This window comes from Salmo trutta, chromosome 6, assembly GCF_901001165.1.
Source record: "Salmo trutta chromosome 6, fSalTru1.1, whole genome shotgun sequence".
NCBI lineage: Eukaryota > Metazoa > Chordata > Actinopteri > Salmoniformes > Salmonidae > Salmo > Salmo trutta.
In genome coordinates this window covers 38,230,390-38,249,815 of record NC_042962.1, presented here as the reverse complement: position 1 = coordinate 38,249,815, position 19,426 = coordinate 38,230,390, and the positions used below count along the sequence as shown (strand labels likewise).

General features: G+C 41.3%; 1 protein-coding gene across 1 annotated transcript in view; it reads right to left on the bottom strand.

The window, feature by feature from the left end:
• waca (WW domain containing adaptor with coiled-coil a) overlaps positions 1–16,547 on the bottom strand; it is a 66,450-nt gene extending 49,903 nt beyond the window's left edge. Inside the window, exons 1-4 of the mRNA XM_029756240.1 lie at positions 16,314–16,547; positions 16,099–16,132; positions 15,037–15,229; positions 3,797–3,891 (exon numbers count right to left, since the gene is read on the bottom strand). Of these exons, the coding sequence (XP_029612100.1) occupies positions 3,797–3,891; positions 15,037–15,229; positions 16,099–16,132; positions 16,314–16,354 (363 nt within the window). The 5' untranslated portion in view covers positions 16,355–16,547. The remainder of the gene's footprint in view (positions 1–3,796; positions 3,892–15,036; positions 15,230–16,098; positions 16,133–16,313) is intronic.
• Positions 16,548–19,426: the final 2,879 nt, after the last annotated feature.

Below are 19,426 nucleotides of genomic sequence, written 5' to 3'. Positions count from 1 at the left end.
GACAAACCATCCAGGAAAAAAAACTATTCGAGGTGACTGTTTACCATTGGTCTTCTATGCGAACCGAGATTTGTGGCACTTGGTTGCAGTTCCTATTGCTTCCACGAGATGTCAACAGTCTTTAGAAATTGGTTGATGTTTTTCTTTAGAGAAATGAAGAAGTACGGCTTTGCAGAACGAGGGTCCAGCCGAGTGGACTACACTGTATTGATGCGCGCACCAGGTCATGCTGGGCAAGTTGGAACCGGTGTTTTCTTCAATCAAACGCGCAAAATAAATGGCCATTTTGGAGATATAACGACGGAATTAATCGAACAAAAGGACCATTTGTGATGTTTATGGGACATATTGGAGTGCCAACAGAAGAAGTTCGTCAAGGTAAGGCATGAATATCATTATTTCTGAGTTTTGTGTCGAGCCTGGCGGGTTGAAATGTGATTGTCATGCGTTTGTTTGATGGGGTGCTGTCCTCAGATAATCACATGGTTTGCTTTCGCCGTAAAGCCTTTTTGAAATCTGACATGGTGGCTAGATTAACAAGTTCAGCTTTAACCTGTTTGGGCTAGGGGGCAGTATTGAGAATTTTGGAAAAAATATGTGCCCATTTTTAACTGCCTCCTACACCAACTCAGAAGCTAGAATATGCATATTATTGTTCAGGTTTGGATAGAAAACACCCTAAAGTTTCTAAAACTGTTTGAATGGTGTCTGTGAGTATAACAGAACTCCTATGGCAGGCAAAAACCTGACAAGGTTTCATGCAGGAAGTACCCTGTCTGACGAGGAGTCGTGCGTCTTGCATCTGTTTATTGAAAAGTAAGGATCTTAGCTGTAACGTGACAATTCCCAGGGCTCCGATAGGCTCTCAGAACCCGGGAAATACCTGAAGGTTGACGAGGCAGCCTCAGGCTGAAACACATTATCGACTTTGGTAAGTGGCGGATCAGAGGACCTTTGAATGAGGCGCGTGCACGATTCGCTCCTGAGGAGAAATTTAATTCGGCTGTTTAGGCTCATTGCATATTCCCGGTCGGAATATTATCGCTTTTCTACGAGATAAATGGCATAAAAATTAGTTTTAAACAGCGGTTGACATACTTCGAAGTACAGTAATGGAATATTTAGACATTTTTTGTCACGCCAATGCGCCATGCGCGAGACCGTGATGTAGCATTCTGATAGTGTCTAGAACTCACGAACAAAACGTCGCTGTTTGGATATAACGATGGATTATTTGGGACCAAACCTACATTTGTTATTGAAGTAGAAGTCCTGGCAGTGTATTCTGACGAAGAACAAGCAAGGTAAGAACATTTTTCTTATAGGAAATGTGATTTTGGTGGAGGCTGACCTGGGTGGGTGTCTAAATAGCTAGCCCTGTGATGCCGGGCTATGTACTTAGATTATTGCAAAATGTGCTTCATCCGAAAAGCTATTTTAAAATCAGACATATCGAGTGCATAGAGGAGTAATGTATCTATAATTCTTAAAATAATTGTTATGCTTTTTGTGAACGTTTATCGTGAGTAATTTAGCAAACTGTTAGTAAATTCCCCGGACGTTTGCGGGGGTTATGCTTTTTCTGAACGTCACATGCTAATGTAAAAAGCTGTTTTTTGATATAAATATGAACTTGATTGAACAGACATGCATGTATTGTATAACACAATGTCCTAGGTGTGTCATCTGATGAAGATCATAAAAGGTTTGTGCTGCATTTAGCTGTGGTTTGGGTTTATGTGACATTATATGCTAGCTTGAAAAATGGGTGTCTGATTATTTCTGGCTGGGCACTCTGCTGACATAATCTAATGTTTTGCTTTCGTTGTAAAGCCTTTTTGAAATCGGACAGTGTGGTTAGATTAACGAGATTCTTGTCTTTAAATAGCTGTAAAATAGTCATATGTTTGAGAAATTGAAGTAATAGTATTTCAAACGATTCAAAAATCGCGCCACTGGATTTCAGTGGCTGTTACGTAGGTGGGACGAGTTCGTCCCACATGCGCCAGAGAGGTTAAATTTGGTGTATTGCACTTGTGAATGTATGAAGGTTAAATATTTTAAATAATTTTGGGGGAATTTCGCGCTCTGCAGTTTCACCGGATGTTGTCGAAACGTTCCGCTAGCGTAACCCCTATCCCAAACTTAAAGGCACAGTCAACTTAGTGTATGTAAACTTCTGACCCACTGGACCTGTGATAGTGAATTATAAGTGAAATAATCTCTAATGCCTGTAAAGAATTGTTGGAAAAATTACTTGTCATGCACAAAGTAGAAGTCCTAACCGACTTGCCAAAACTATAGTTTGTTAACAAGAAATATGTGGAGCAGTTGAAAAACGAGTTAATGACTCCAACCTTAGTGTATGTAAACTTCCGACTTCAACTGTATCTGACTAGGAGTGCTGATCTAGGATCAGTTCAGCCTTTTAGATCACATTAACCTCAGAAACACCAAACTTAAATATTGCACGATCGCATCAGATGCTCGATTAGGTTCTGGGGGGAGATGTGGAAAATAAACTAACGAGACTAGCCAAGTCTCCACCTCCCTAAACAAATGTCCATCCCTTCCCCTTCCAAAATTTGAAAGACGCCAACAACTGAAATTTTGGTTTGTCCAAATGATCAGTGATGAAAAGAAATGTGCGCACCGGAACAAAGTTCCTCATTAGTCGTCGCATCCCAGTCGGTTGACAGACGCTACCACCCTGTTAAGTGAATCTATCCACAAGAGACTAAGATCCTCCTTTCCAATGACATTCAGGGTGAACCTGATCCTACTCTGGCAGGGTTCAAGGTTTTCTGTGGCTAAACCAACTAGGCTCGTAATTTAATTGTATTCGTATTTACAGATGGCATACAAGTCTGTTAAGGCACATGAAAGTTCACATGTTCAAAAAATGCCAAAAAAACACATTTTGATCAAAAACATAAGCTCTCAAATGGCTCTCCTGTGAAGTAGTGACACGCGACATATGCCTAGTTCCCTGAAGCGAGTCACATTAAGAATAAAACGTTGCCCCTTTAAAGAGACATCTGCAATTCAAAAGAGATATGAATACACTTTTTGCATACAATTAACAGTAGCCAGCCTATTGCAAGTATGTTTACCTAAAATAAATAAGATCAGCGGGTGGATTGATGAGTGCTTCTTTTCGCTTTGCACAGCTTGTGTGCACATCACCTAGCAATGTACAACTTAAGAACAAGAAGTTATGAGTGTGGTGCTTTACCACCCAATCATATTGCTCAAATACAAATAGTATGACTTTTCAGCATGTGGTCTTCAATGGTTTTCAAATGGCAGACTGACAGAGCAGGTAAATGTCAAACTGGAATGCAAAATGTGCTGAGAAGTTACTGGCCTGGACAAGCCAGTGACTGACAAGATCCACTGGCCCAACATGTTATTCCCAGGCCACAGGCCAGCAGACAATAGTTTATGTTGGACCCTGTCTGGAATGCTTGATACATACTAACCCTGGTCTGGTCCAGTGTCTGGCTCTAGAGTGTCACTCAAAAGTGACCGACTGACGCATTTAGCACATTGAAGACGTTCAGCAAATGATTAGGGAAACGTGTGCACTTGTACACTCCTTCCCACAAATGTCAAATCCTTGGACTATTGTAGGCATCTGCTAAAGGGAGTTTGCAGCTTATTTCTTAAAACAATCATTTCAAATCCACGGGAGGGAGGTGTGAACAAGTGTACACTTCAGAGGAAAGGAGAGATTGGTCCAGTCCACCATGCTTTAACATCAACAACAGAGGTGCCAAGCGTGTAATGTACTTACTACGTCTGATGTCTTGCTGGGGTTTGAATGTGAATTGGAGCTGCTATGATGGGTGCTGTGGTTGTGTGAATTTTCCTGTGGAGAATAACTGGTCCCTAGAAAGAACAAAAAAGTAGATGGTTTTTATTCAACCAACAGGCAAGTATCATATTGCTAGATATGGAACAATAAAGTCCTTTCATCTGCCCCATTCGGTCTGTAACTGAAACTCAAGATAATACATTGTCTAAAGGTAGCCTTACTTTTTTGGTAAGCTTAGCATACGTCAGCCAGACATCAGCCTAATAAGTATCATCACTGACAAGTGCATCCAACTACCATCAGAAGAAGAAACCAGTGCCTCAATTGGAATCAAAACTGCACTGCAGTATTTATTTTGGGGTATAAATATTAAGCAGATTCACCTTACAAGTAAACCACTTCTCAAAATAACAAGTTAGTAAACAAAGTTACTGATGAAGCATTGTTAATGTACAACTGAATCTGGCAATATATTTCTAGAAGAATTTTAACTAGCAGCTAGACCTCAGAGGCATCCCCAAAAATCAGATAAGCATCACAGAAAGGTCACAGTTAAACATTTGACAAGGCAAATAAAAAAGTTAGAACATTTGTGTTCTACCCCAAGTGAGCTACAAAATTACCTTTTTTTAGTAGTGAATTGCAATTGTCTTAGAATGATGTAATTCATTCCATTTTTATAAACTTTTGAGATGTGAACAAATACTGATTGCCTTGTTGTATTGACATAGGAGGTTTGAAACTAAAGAGGCAGAGGTGAAGTAGTTTATAGGCTAACATCCAGAGATTGACAGAGGCACTCAGCTAATCAAAATTAGTGAAGGTAAACTATTTAAATTACTAGGCTACTTTAATATGAAGCTTATATGAATCAAACACAGCACTGGTTTGCAAATCCAAAACGCAGTTAGAGGAAAACTGACTTGCCAGAAATACACATTTCCAATTCACAAATGAAACCTTATGTTTAACAGTGTTTCACTGGAAACCAATGCCAAATAAAAAGACCTGTCTTCATCACAAGCAGATAGATAGTGTTTCCTTTTAATTCCTTGTGATGCAGATACAATGGTGTGTTAACACTGAGTGGGCCATATCGCCTGTGGCTGCAGGCCCAGAGGAAGGAGGAAGGTTGCTGTGTGTGTGTGTGTGTGTGTGTGTGTGTGTGTCAGTGAGAGAGCTCCCTGTCCCATGCGGCAGGTGTGAGTCAGAGGCAGAAGCCTAAGGGAACCAGGGTATCCTAATTCCTATATAGCGCACTACTTTTGACCAGGGACCATAGGGCTGTATTCCATAGGGAATAGGGTGCCATTTGGGACGGGGACATAGCATCACCAAACGCAGCAGGTGGAGGAAGAAACTGTCACAAATACTCCAATATCGATGGAAACGAAAAGGCAAGCTACAGCCCATAGGACCGATTAGCTGTGGCATCTCTGTACTAAAAGCAGTATCAACAGTGGACATTTGAGAGTGAGAATAATAGGGGATGCTGAAAAGCACTTAACTTAAAGGGATAACTCCTAAAGATGGTCAATGGTTGTGTCCAAAATTGCACCCTATTACCTATGTGGGGCACTACTTATGGCTCTTAGAGGAGGAGAACTGTTTTAGGATAATTTTAGCGTTTTAGATACCGTAATTTCCGGACTACTAAGCGCACCTGAATATAAGCCGCACCCACTGAATTTAAAAAAAATATTATTTTGAACATAAATAAGCCGCACATGTCGATAAACCGCAGGTGCCTACCGGTACATTGAAACAAATGAACTTTACACAGGCTTTAACGAAACACGGCTTGTAACAAAAAAAAAAAAAAATTTGCAGTAAGCTTTAGTTGTCTTTTTGCACTGAGTCAATTCCTCACGCTGCGGTTTCCAACGTCTTATCATCGACTCATTAAGACCAAGCTCCCGTGCAGCAGCTCTATTTCCTTTTCCAACAGCCAGATCAATCGCCTTCAACTTGAAAGCTGCATCATATGCATTTCTCCGTGTCTTGCTGATGAGGGTGACAAAATGACTACCGTAATCAGAATGATGGGAAGTTTGAGAGCGCTCGATTTAATCTAAACAGTAAACAAAAAAGTTGTTTGACCTTAACCCGTTCGGCAATTTCATTGGTCTAATGAAAGCTTCATGCCGCCAAAAAACTGAGCACGTCACAGAATGGTGTTTTTTTTTTAAAATAAAAACATTGAAAGCAGGAAAAATCCATATATTAGCCGCGTCATTGTTTAAGCCGCGAGGTTCAAAGCCTGGAAAAAAGTTGCGGCTTATAGTCCGGAATTTACGGTAATGAATAACATTAGATGGACAGGGAGGACCTGATCTTAGATCATCTCTCCTAGTTTCAGACACTTTGAATACAAGCCCTGATGTCTTTCGGCTCCATAAAATGACCATCCTGCTGCCATGGGCTCGAGTTACATTTTGCATGTTTTTCGTTTATTCTGTCCAGGCAAAACCCATCATGTGAACATTCTCAAGGTTGGAAATTAACACCTGCCAAATGCGGGTACATTTTGTCATGTATATGCGGGTACATTAAGAATGTATATTTCAACAACCACGTTGGCAACAAAAAGCATTTGGAAAAAGTAAAAAAAAGTATAATAATTAAAAAATAACTATCCAAAGCCCACCTGTAGAAGTTTGTCATCCCCACAGTGAACGTACGTACATACCCCAACCAGAAGCCATGGATTACAGGCAACATCCGCATTGTGCTAAAGTCTAGAGCTGACACTTTCAAGGAGCGGGACACTAATCCGGACGCTTAAAAGAAATCCTGCTATGCCCTCAGACGAACCATCAAACAAGCAAAGTGTCAATACAGGACTAAGATTGAATTATACTACACTGGCTCTAACGCTCTTTGGATGTGACAGGGCTTAAACTATTACTGACTACAAAGGGAAACAGACGCAAGCTGCACAGTGATGCAAGCCTAGAAGACGAGCTAAATGCCTTTTATGCTCGCTTTGAGGCAAGCAACACCGAAGCATGCACGAGAGCACCAGCTGTTCTGGACGACTGTGTGATAACGCTCTCGGTAGCCAATGTGAGCAATACCTTTAAACAGGTCAACATCCACAAAGCCGCGGGGCCTGACGGATTACCAGGACGTGTACTCAAAGCATGCGATGACCAACTGGCAAGTGTCTTCACTGACATTGTCAACCTCTCCCTGACCGAGTCTGTAATACCAACATGTTTCAAGCAGACCACTATAGTCCCTGTGCCAAAGAAAGCGAAGGTAACCTGCCTGAATGATTACCGCCCCATAGCACTCACATCGGTAGCCATGAAGTGCTTTGAAAGGCTGGTCATGGCTAACATCAACAGCATCCTCCCAGATACCCTAGACCCACTTCAAATCACATACCGCCCCAACAGATCCACAGATGATGCAATCTCAATCGCACTCTACACTGCCCTTTCCCACCTGGACAAAAGGAACACCTATGTGAGAATGCTGTTCATTGACGACAGCTCAGCGTTCAACACCATAGTGCCCACGAAGCTCATCACTAAGCTAAGGACCCTGGGACTAAAAACCTCCCTCTGCAAACGGATCCTGAACTTCCTGACGTGCCGCCCCCAGGTGGTAAGGGTAGGCAACAACACGTTTGCCACACTGATCCTCAACACTGTGGCCCCTCAGGAGTGTGTACTTAGTTCCCTCCTGTACTCCCCTGTTCCCCCACGACTGCCTGGCCAAACACGACTTCAACAACATTAAGTTTGCTGATGACAACAGTGGTAGGCCTGATCACCGACAATGATGAGACAGCCGATAGGGAGGTCAGAGACCTGGCAGTGTGGTGCCAGGACTACAACCTCTCCCTCAATGTGAGCAGGACAAAGGAGCCGATTGTGGACTACAGGAAAAGGCGGGCCGAACATTCCCCCGTTAACATCAACAGGGCTGTAGTGGAGAGGGTCGAGAGTTTCAAGTTCCTTGGTGTCCACATCACCAACGAACTATCATGGTCCAAACACACCAAGACAGTCGGGAAGAGGGCACAACACCTTTTCCTCCCTGGAGACTGAAAAGATTAGGCATGGGTCCCCAAATACTCAAAAGTTTCTGTAGCTGCACCACCGAGAGCATCCTGACTGGTTGCATCACCGCCTGGTATGGCAACTGCTCGGCATCTGACCGTGCGTACGGCCCAGTACATCACTGGGGCCAAGCTTCCTGCCATCCAGGACTTATATACTAGGCAGTGTCAGAGGAAAGCCCCAAAAATTGTCAGAGACTCCAGTCACCCAAGTTATAGACTGTTCTCTCTGCTACTGCACAGCAAACAGTACCGGAGATTCAAGTCTAGGACCAAATGGCTCCATAACAGCTTCACCCCCAAGCCTTAAGACTGCTGAACTGGACTATTTACACTGACAACCCCCCCATTTGTTTTGTACACGGCTGCTACTCGCTGTTTATTATCTATGCATGTTCACTTCCCCCCTACCTACATGTACAAATTACTTTGACTAACCTGTACCCCCGCACAGACTCAGTACACCCTATACATAGCCTGGTTATTGTGTTCCTTTTAACTTTATTTGGTAAATTATTTATTTTTTTTACTCTTTTTTTGAAATGCACTGTTGGTTAAGGGCTTGTACGTAAGCCTTTTACAGTAAAGTCTACATTTGTATTTGGCACATGTGACAAATAAAGTTAGATTTGAAATTGACAAGAAAGGACACTAAAGTATGACTGTGTCCTAATGTTTCTTGGCCAGTTACATCGTTTTGTTCACATGTTAAGTTGTTTTTCAACATTACTTTGAGTTTGCTGCAACTGTCTGCTGCTGGGGAGAAATCACAGTCATTGATTTGTTTCATCACAGACTAGCGAGTGCCCAAGGAAAGTCTCGGTAACATCTCGCCCCTTAAAGGCCAGCTGAACATTTGTCTCACCTAATGATTGTGCTTGGTGGATCACTGCCAAAAACGTTTACTCATTGTTCTCCTAGATGGGCGTGCTTCTACATTTCTAAATTAGGAGCACATCATGTACTCCTTATAAAAATAAAAAAAATCAGCGTAGAGCCCTGAACTAATAATAAATAAACAGCATTTTGTGGCAGGGCAGGCACTTTGTTGATTCTTGATGTTAAGTTGTTTTTATTATTGGCTCTAAATTATGTATTTTAACATACTTTGGTTAAAAGATGCAGATCACAAAAATAAAATACAATTAAGCAATATACCCCAATACTTCTTTCTAGTAAAACATTTGTTTTTGAAACAGAATGCACGCTCGGTTTTTTTGTGATTTTTGGCTGGGGGAAAAAAATCTGAGTGGCTGGTAGATTTTCTTTATCTACCTGGTGGCCCAAAAAGTTAATTTCCAACCCTGAACATTATCTGAGAGGCAAACGATAAAGGTATCAACAGGTGACTGAAGAGTGCCCCCAGCCACTCCACTTATCTATTCTAGTACAAGCACACATTATTCAATTAATCAACTGATCATCAAGCCCTTCATTACTTGAATCAGGTGTTCCATTAATGGAATAGATCAAATGGTCACTGTCATTGGAGACAAATCAGTGAATAAGGCGATGCATTTTTTGGGTGTGGACGTAATGCTTTATCAAAAGATGTTCCACCAGATAATAAAATCAACTAAGACAATATAAAAATGACAGTCAACTATTACGACTACTGTAAGTCGCTCTGGATAAGAGCGTCTGCTAAATGACAAAAAAATATATATATATTACCTTGCAAGAAATGTTGTGATAATCAAAATTGAGTAGAAATAGGGCAGATACTCATGTTAGGAGACCAATCGAATGGGCAGGAGCCTTATTTCAGACCACAGATGCAACTCACAGAAAGATGGTTTAATTTTTGTAATGAATTTCTTGTAATTCATTCCATTGTTCATTGATAAGTATTCTGTGCAAGAAGCTAACACTGAAAAGATTAACAAACAGCTATTTTAGACTATTGTGGCCTTTACATTAATGTGGCCAAGTCTGAAAAAGTATTCAATTAAGGATTTCATTATGCTCCCTGAAACTGTATTACAAGTCTGAAAACCTCATTGCTGACAAGAAAAACAGAACATTGAGGCTTAGTTTGTGGTCACTGTGCATGAAAGAGACTATGGGGCAATAAGTAGCTGTCAACGTCTAGGTCTACGAACTTTGGCACGGTTTGAATACTCCTAACACGCATCTTTCTTTCATTTAAGTGATCATTGAGCTGACATTACTAAATTGTTTTTTTTAGCAAGCTTGCCATTGCTTTTAACAATTATGTCATGTCAGATGAGCGATTTCAAGTATTTCTACATTTTAAAAGCATACTAATAGGGCCCTAGCCCTACAAGTTAACGCCTCATCCCCCGTGCTGTAGGCCTAGGTGCTGTGGCCAACTATTGTTTGTTATATGGCATGATGGAAAATGATAGAAGGGTTGGCAGGCTGCAACACACAGGGCCAATCAGGGGTTGGAACCGGTTCAGGGAACAGAACCAACAAACAGGACAATAACAAAAAATGTCAAGGAACAGAAATGGAACGAAAGTGATCCATACTGTTCCGGAACAGAACCGTTATTTTAAAAACATGAAAACTGGCTAATAACGTTATTTTACGTTCCAGGCTTTTTTTCCCTAGTTACAAAAAATAAATAAAAACAAACAAAGCACCTATTCAAAGCGCTCACTGTCACTCAAACTTATTCCAGCATCTGCCTGCAAGCTGAAAATCTTTGCCAGTCCCATATCGCTCCATAGTTTACAAGAATATACTTTTGGTTACAACCCCTGGTAACAGTATGGGGTGAACGCTAGTTAGCTCCTACCAACAGTGAGATTAGGGAAAGAATGCATGTATAATTTAAGTGGATCAAATCAGAAATTCACTGCCATTTCCTAGCACTTGTCAGAATTACTCACACCTTTTTAAAAAACAGGCCTAGAGAGTTACAAGGGCCCTAAGGAGTAAAGTGAGTATCACAGGATGAGTTTGTATGTCATGGCAGAGGCATGTTTTTACCTAGAATAAATATACTGAACATAAATAAAATAATCATTGATTTTACTCAGTTACAGTTCATATGAAGAAATCAGTCAACTGAAATAAATTCATTAGGCCCTTATCTATGGATTTCACATGACTGAGAATACAGCTATGCATCTGTTGGTCAGATACGTTTAAAGAAAATGGGCCTCAGGATCGCATCACGGTGTTTTTGTGCATTCAAACGTGCATCGATAAAATGCAATCATGTTTGTTGTCCATAGCTTATGCCTGCCCATACCATAACCCCACCATGGGACACTGTTCATAAAGCTGACATCAGCAAACTGCTTGCCCACACCACATCCCTAGAAAGCGGTTGTGAGGCCGGTTGGACGTACTTCCAAATTCTCTAAAACGATGTTGGTAGAGAAACTAACATTCAATCCTCTGGCAACAACTCTGGTGGACATTCTTGCAGTCAGCATGCCAATTATACACTCTCTCAAAACTCTGTGGCATTACATTTACATTTTAGTCATTTAGCAGATGCTCTTATCCAGAGTGACTTATAGTAGTAGTGAGTGCATACATTTCCATATTTTTGTTTGCACTGGACCCCCATGGGAATCGAACCCACAAGCCTTGCATTGCAAGTGCCATGCTCTACCAACTGAGCCACACAGGACAGTGTTGCGAGACAAAACTGCACATTTTAGAGTGGCCTTTTATTGTCCTCAGCACAAGGTACACCGTGTAATGATCCTGCTGTTTAATCAGCTTCTTGATATGCCACACGTGGATTATCTTGGCAAAGGCGAAATGCTCACTGACACGGAACCCAAACCGGCTGCGCGCGTGCATAAATGTATTTTGTCCCCCCACACCAAACATGATCACGACACACAGGTTAAAATATCAAAACAAACTCTGAACCAATTACATTAATTTGGGGACAAGTCGAAAAGCATTAAACATGTATGGTCAACTGAATCGTTTCTAGCCATCTCTCCTCCTTCCAGGCTTTTTCATCTTTGAACTTATATGGTGATTGGCATCTAAAATTTCAAAGTATTACCACGACGACCAGCAAAACAGTTAGTCTTTCAATCACCCACGTGAGTATAACCAATGAGGAGATGGCACGTGGGTACCTGCATCTATAAGCCAATGAGGAGATGGGAGAGACAGAACTTGCAGCGCAATCTGCGTCAGAAATAGGAATAACTTCCATTTTAGCCCTTGGCAACGCAGATGCTCATTGGCGCGCGCGAGCAGTGTGGGTGCAATAATTGAATAACGTGGATTTCTAAATTTATTTTGCAACGCTCACGCACGCGACGTGTCCGATCTGGTCAGCATGTAACAGGGATGTGCACAATTTGAGAAATAAGCTTTTTGTGCATATGAAACTTCTCCGGGATCTTTTATTTCAGCTCATGAAACATGGGACCAACAATTTAAAATGTTGCATTTATAATTTTGTTCAGTCCATGATGAGCCAACCACAGTCATGAATTTATCATATGTAATTAGGCATGCTTCCTTCTGTGTGGTATTTACAGTGTATGGTACAGGCAAGAACTCAGTGTGCACTGACTTAGAGGGGGGCTTAATTCAGGGCCTGTATAAAGTATCTCAGAAGAGTGATGATAAACAATAAGTTTTGTCTTTTAGATCGTAATGGCTAAGATTACACGGACAGGAGAGACCCGATTCTTGGCCAGCACTCCTAAATCGGACACGCTTGATGAATACAGGCCCAGATGTCCCTTGCATATAGCGTATGTGCCACAGATGTTCAGCATGATATTGAAGTAAACAAATCTATACACTGGTCTTTCACTATTCATACATGTCTGGCTAGGTTAGGTTGGTTATGCCATTCTCATTGTGGGTCAAGACAAACAACGACCGATTTCCAGTCAGGGTAGGGAAAAAGAGGGCAGACATTTTGGATAGTGACCGAAGCCAAGAAATTCGGGCCTAACATTTTATTTTTGGTCCACCAGCCACGGTGGCAGGTAGATTTAAAAACCTACCAGACACTCATATTCCCCCCCCCAAACTAAGCATATTTTTTCCCTAAAACTGCACCAACAAAAACACAAAAAAACTAGATGAACATGCGTAGTAATTTTTCTAAAACAAATGTATTACTAGTAAGAAGTAATGTGGTATATTGTTTAATTTGTGACCTGAATCTTAACCAAAAGATCACAGAAACAAACATTTCACGGTTACTGTGGAAATGTCATGTTTGTGCCTGAGTAGACTTCTCTTCCCTAACAGTTGAAACTCCAACATTGAAAAACCTAGTTTGTTAATTAACAAAACAATGTAAATAGCCAAGAAACACAAGGTCTGTCTTACTTCAGTAAACAAGTAAATTAGACCAACATTTGTACCTGTGCGCAGCACTTCTAAAAATGTATCTTTCACTCAGCTCTTTACATACGCACAGACCCAAGCCAGGCAGTGTTGCAGCGCCAGGCGGATAGGCTATAGTAGGATTCGTAGCTCTTTGACTTTGTGCAATTCATTTACCAGCTATGAAACAAGGCCGCAGAAATAGTGTGAAAACAGCTACTGCAGAATTCATTTATATTCACAAATTAAAGTGAAATGCCACCAACGTGGTGGGTGAAATAGACATCTTACCCGCCAATGACAAAATCTACCTGTATTTGTACAGGTGTTCATTTTAGGCCCTGCAAGAAATAGTCAAACACACTGCCAGTAAATAGGATTAAATAATGCACAGCTAGACTTAACCAGGTATAGAGCAGACCAGAAGTACAGTATAATGGGAAATGAAGGTTGAGCACTATAATGCTGTTATCTCATGACCAAGTCTCCAAAGTTGGTGTGTGAATACTATTCTTAAAGAATATTACAATGAAACATTAGCAGTTTGGTCAATGGTTAAAGAGGCTACATCCAAATAGAGGCTAATAGTTGACAAAACTAGTCATAATGTTAATAGTGTGCATTTGTAAATTGTTGGTTATGGACATATTTAGAATTGGGATATAAAACACAATGCTAACAGATATATCCCATCAAATCTGTAACAAGGCACAACTGGTAACCATATTTAAAACACTGTTTTAGGTAAGCATATGAGTGTCTCAGTGTACAATGAGCAGGCTGACTAGTGTAGACAGTGGAATGAAGTGCTAGTTCAAGAAGGAGATGCACTTTACAGAGCTGGCTTCCGCCAGCTAGCTACTTTTCATGAATCTGACATAATTGTCTAGTTTCACCACAGCACTCAGAATATTGTCTAGTCTTACCTATCCTAGAGAGTGCAATCCGACTACTGTTTGACAATGCAGAAGGTAGAGTAACTTAAGTGTTCAATTCAAGATCAAAATACCAGGGATAATGAACCTCATTCAAAGCCCAAACTCAGAAAACAGGAGAAGTGAGAGGATAAGAATATGGTTCTGGGTTTAGATAGACACTTCTGATTTGTTAGATGATCGGTCTTATGATTTACACCTCTGCCATTATTTATTACGTGTTGTCCTGGCTGATATGCTGGACTTGATTTCATCACTGTCTTATAGGTATACTAAGCAGCACTGTGCAGTCTTTCACTTCCAATAAGTGTGTCATTAAACCATCTATGTGCTATTTCTATGCTTCCCGTTCAGAAGTTTTATTTTGTCTTTTACTTTCGGTTTTGTACACAAGCTTCAAACAGCTGAATATACAAAAAAATGTTGTGTTGGAAAATATATTTCACAGCGGTTTAATGGTTCAATTATGCTCTACACAATGACTGCTTGTTTAGTGAAACTGAAATTGTTTTGTCACAAACTGAAATTAGGCAAACTAATGGAATTTTAGCAACCAGGAAATGGTGGAGCCATTTCTGCATAGTGCATCTTTAAAGATAGATTTAAGGTATGTGACCAAACACTACTAGACAGAGCTGTTGCCTTGCGCTTCAGATCTATAATGGCAACATAATTTGAGAGAAAGTACTGTTTACAGTGAAATTTTAGTCATTGAGCAGACAGACACTCAGAGCGACTTACATGTATGCTTGATCTTAGCAACGCAATATTTCTGACTCAGCCTACACCATACAGCTTAACAAATGAATACAGAATACATGTCAGTAGTAAAATCAGCCTAGGGAGAAACTAAGTAAGACATTGGTGGATAGCTACTTGAACAGTTTTTTTTTGTTTTTTTAGATCTTATATGCATTTCTCACCTCCATCCCTCTCTCTGGCCCGCTGCGCGTGGACTGCCTTTGCCCTGCCATGCCCCATGCTGTCAATGTGTTTATTGTCAGGACTGTCAGATCGCCGAAGCATTTTACATGGCGGAGTGGCATCTGCGGTGTCTCGCATCTTGTCATGGCGGTGATCACCACCGGGGTGACTCTTCGATGAGTACTTGAGAGTCTGAAAACACAAATCAAACATCCATAGATTCTAGAACGGCAATCGATTCAGAGCCATGATCGATTCGAAAGGCTAGAGCTGAATCTAGACGTCTGACTAAGTGTCTGTGATATCATTACAAGTTGCATAGCACGAAAGCTTGTTATCCCCAAAATTATGCAGCCAAATAATACGAATGGCATGAAAATGTGTTTACAATGTCTTGCAAATTCTAAAAAGTCGTGACTTAATCTTGTAGTTAGCTAGATCAGCTGTGGCTACGTCACAAGCTATTGACTCCATGGATGGGCATTGACAATTGATTAGCTAAACCCTGCGCATGTAAGACAAACTAAATGTGGGGTGTAACGCCACATTTTGAAATTAATAGATGTGGTAGACAGCTAATTCAAGTGTTTTTCTCTATTATCATATAACGTTAGCTAACATTAGATAGCGTTAATGCCGACCATATATAGCTAGCTACTAACGTTAATTCTTAAAATTGCAAAGAAAACATGATTTATTATACTATTTGGGTGTTACCAACATGAAGGTTATTTAGTTAACTACATTTATTTTTCTGAACTTTGCTCCTTACTCTTATATCGCGCAAACTGTGACATTACGAATAGGCCGGAATTATAGTTAACTATGGGCTCCAAAAAAACTCGCTAGTAAATGTGTTCGCAAAGCAAAATTCGACGTTAAAATGATTTATACAATCTACCAGTCATACTTGTAATGTTAACCAACATACAGCATTGTTTTTTGTTCAAACCCAAAGGAAATTCGCTACTTTGCGATTTTCCGCACCGAGGCCTGTAGTACTCAAGAAGCCTGCACTAGAGTATCCATTTTAATCTTATTTGTTGCTAGCTAACAAGTACCTGGTAGGGCTGTGAATCCCTTCGGTCGTTGCACCTAAAAAAATAAGAAACAGGTTGTAAAGATGATCTCAAACATCAATGAAAAAAACTGTTCAATAATCTGCAACAGCTGAATAGCTTCCATAAGTTTCTACTTATTTTTATTGCAATAAAAATGGCGGATTGTCAAAACTGAGAAGAAAAAACTGAATAGAAGTAACGTTAGAGCAGTTTACCCATCGCTGAGTCTCGGTTGTTTCCTTGCATACATTACCATCAATGCCGTGTTAGTGTGTGTGGATTGGATGTGAAAGATGGACTAAGTTATGTTTTCTTTTTGTTTCAGCAACCGGTTATATTATTTTAATAGTTCTGAGTATTTCAGTTGCTAATCGGAAGAACGCTCTCGGTCCATCTCCCACTCGCGCGCACACCAACCAGCTATGCCCCTATCTACCGAAAGGTGAAGCTCAGCCTGCAGGTCCCCCCTCCCACTACTACATCCGGGACACTGCGGCGCTAAACTCGGCTGCCATCATCCGGTTGTCGATTTTTTTTGAGACGCTGCAAAATTGCTCAGAAAAACAACAACACGGATTACTTTAGAACAGCACACTTCAGTGGCATTTTCATTCACCAAAATAGGTTTATTACTTACCAGCATGTCTGTCACATTTTTTCACAAATACACTCTCAGAGTAGTTGGTAGGTAATCTAGTAGTTCGAGTATGAACTCAAAACAATCTCCCTGGTTCTATTGTGGATCTCTTGTGCTACCTGCTGGATATATGTGGATGTGCATTAACACATATTTTGACCTATTATATTGTATGTCGTGTACTGTACTTCTATGTCAAATCTAATTTCCATTTCAATAAGAACCCCAGGTCTGATACAGATTTAGCTCATATGTGACTCCATACGCCCCACGTCCTCACTTGACTAGTTGACACAGGAGGGAGGAGGCATCAGGAGAGAGATGCACAGTGTCACACTCTTCAAGCAACCTGTCTGATGCTGCCTGCAAAGTAAACCTGAGAAATAAACATATCCTAGTCTGAACAGATTGGTGGAGATATGGTGATTTACATATTGTAAGCATGGTCAGAATGAAAAATAAAGCTGACTGGCCATGGACAAAAGAAGCTATGTCCATCAGCACTTTGGTGCACAATGGATTTCCACTATTGGTCAGGAAGTCCCAGTATGGAGCTCTCTTTGTGAATTTCGGAATCAAGCTGATTGTAGACTCTTGCAATGCTTTATTGCCTTTTAAGACAATCGTTATACATTTCACAGGTGTTAAAACAAATTCAACATGATGTTGCATTATTAGCTACACTTTAATAATTGAAAAGCCTAAAAGGAGAGGCAACTATAATTGCTTTGTACATCCTACAAATAAATAGGCTACTTACTTTGGTGACATGTGTGTATAAATTATGACAAATTGAGTGATAAAAGCTAAATTAATGACGATTTAAAAGTGTTTATTGAGAAGCTAAAGAATGTTTGTGTCATTGTAACAGTGTAGGTTCCGTCCCTCTCTTCGCCCCAACCCGGGCTCGAACCAGGGACCCTTGCACACATCAACAACTGACACCCCACGAAGCATCGTTACCCATCGCGCCACAAAAGCAGGGGAAACCCTACTTCAAGTCTCAGAGCGAGTGACGTCACTGATTGAAACGCTATTAGTGCGCACCACCGCTAACTAACCAGCCATTTCACATCGGTTACATCATGAATAAATAAACATTGTATTGTGTAGTTGTTAATGGTAGGAAACAATGTTGTCGTCAGCCACTCAATCAAACTGTATTTATATAGCACATTTCTTACAACAAATGCATTTCAAGATGCTTTACAAATAAAATCATTAAAGGTGAGGTCTTTCCCAGAGGGTAGATCAGAACCTATCAAGTCACCTTTCGAACACCTGTTCAGATGAAGGTGAAGGTTCACCTTCCAACAGGACAATGACCCTAAGCACACAGCTAAGACAACGCAGGAGTGGCTTCAAGACAAGTCAAGCTTAATGATGTTGTTGGAGTCGTGCCTGGCCGTGCAGTCATGAGTGAACAGGGAGTACAGGAGGGGACTGAGCACGCACCCCTGAGGGGCCCCTGTGTTGAGGATCAGCGTAGCGGATGTGTAGTTACATACTCTTACCACCTGGGGTTGGCCCGTCAGGAAGTCTAGGATCCAGTTGCAGAAGGAGGTGTTTAGTCCCAGGGTCCTTAGCTTAGTGATGAGCTTTGAGGGCACTATGTTGTCGAACACTGAGCTGTAGTCAATGAATAGCATTCTCACATAGGCGTTCCTTTTGTCCAGATGGGAAAGGGCAGTGTGGAGTGCAATAGAGATTGCATCATCTGTGGATCTGTTAGGGCAGCATGCAGATTGGAGTGGGTCTAGGGTTTCTGGGATAATGGTTTTGATGTGAGCCATGGCCAGCCTTTCAAAGCACTTCATGGCTACAGACGTGAGTGCTATGGGTTGGTAATAATTTATGCAGATTACCTGAGAGGTTCTTGGGCACAGGGACTATGGTGGTCTGCTTGAAACATGTTGGTATTACAGACTCGGACAGGGAGAGGTTGAAAATGTCAGTAAAGGCACTTGCCAGTTGGTCAGCGCATGCTCGCAGTACTTGTCCTGGTAATCTGTCTGGCCCTGCGGCCCTGTGAATGTTGACCTTTTAAAGGTCTTACTCACATCGGCTGCGGAGAGCGTGGTATTTGCCTCGAAGCGAGCATAGAAGCCCTCGGCTGTGCTTCCCTTTGTCATCTGTAATGGTTTTCAAGCCCTGCCACATCCGACGAGCATCAGAGCCGGTGTAGTAGCATTCGATCTTAGTCCAGCATTGAAACTTTGTTTGTTTGATTGTTCGTCGGAGGGCATAGCGGGATTTCTTATAAGCTTCCCACTCCGCTTTCAAGAAGTCCCACTCCTTGAAAGCGGCAGCTCTAGCCTTTAGCTCATTGCGGATGTTGCCTGTAGTCCATGGCTTCTGGTTGGGGTATGTACGTATGGTCACGACGTCATCGATGCACTTATTGATGAAGACAATGACTGATGTGGTGTACTCTTCAATGCCATCGGAGGAATCCCAGAACATTTTCTAGTCTGTGCTAGCAAAACAGTCCTGCTTCATCTGACCACTTTTTTATTGATCGAGTCACTTCCTGCTTTAATTTTAGCTTGTAAGCAGGAATCAGGAGGCTAGAATTATGGTCAGATTTGCCAAATGGAGGGCAAGGGAGAGCTGTGTATGCATCTCTGTGTGTGGAGTAATGGTGGTCCAGAGTTTTTTCCCCCTCTGGTTGCACATTTACCATGCTGATAG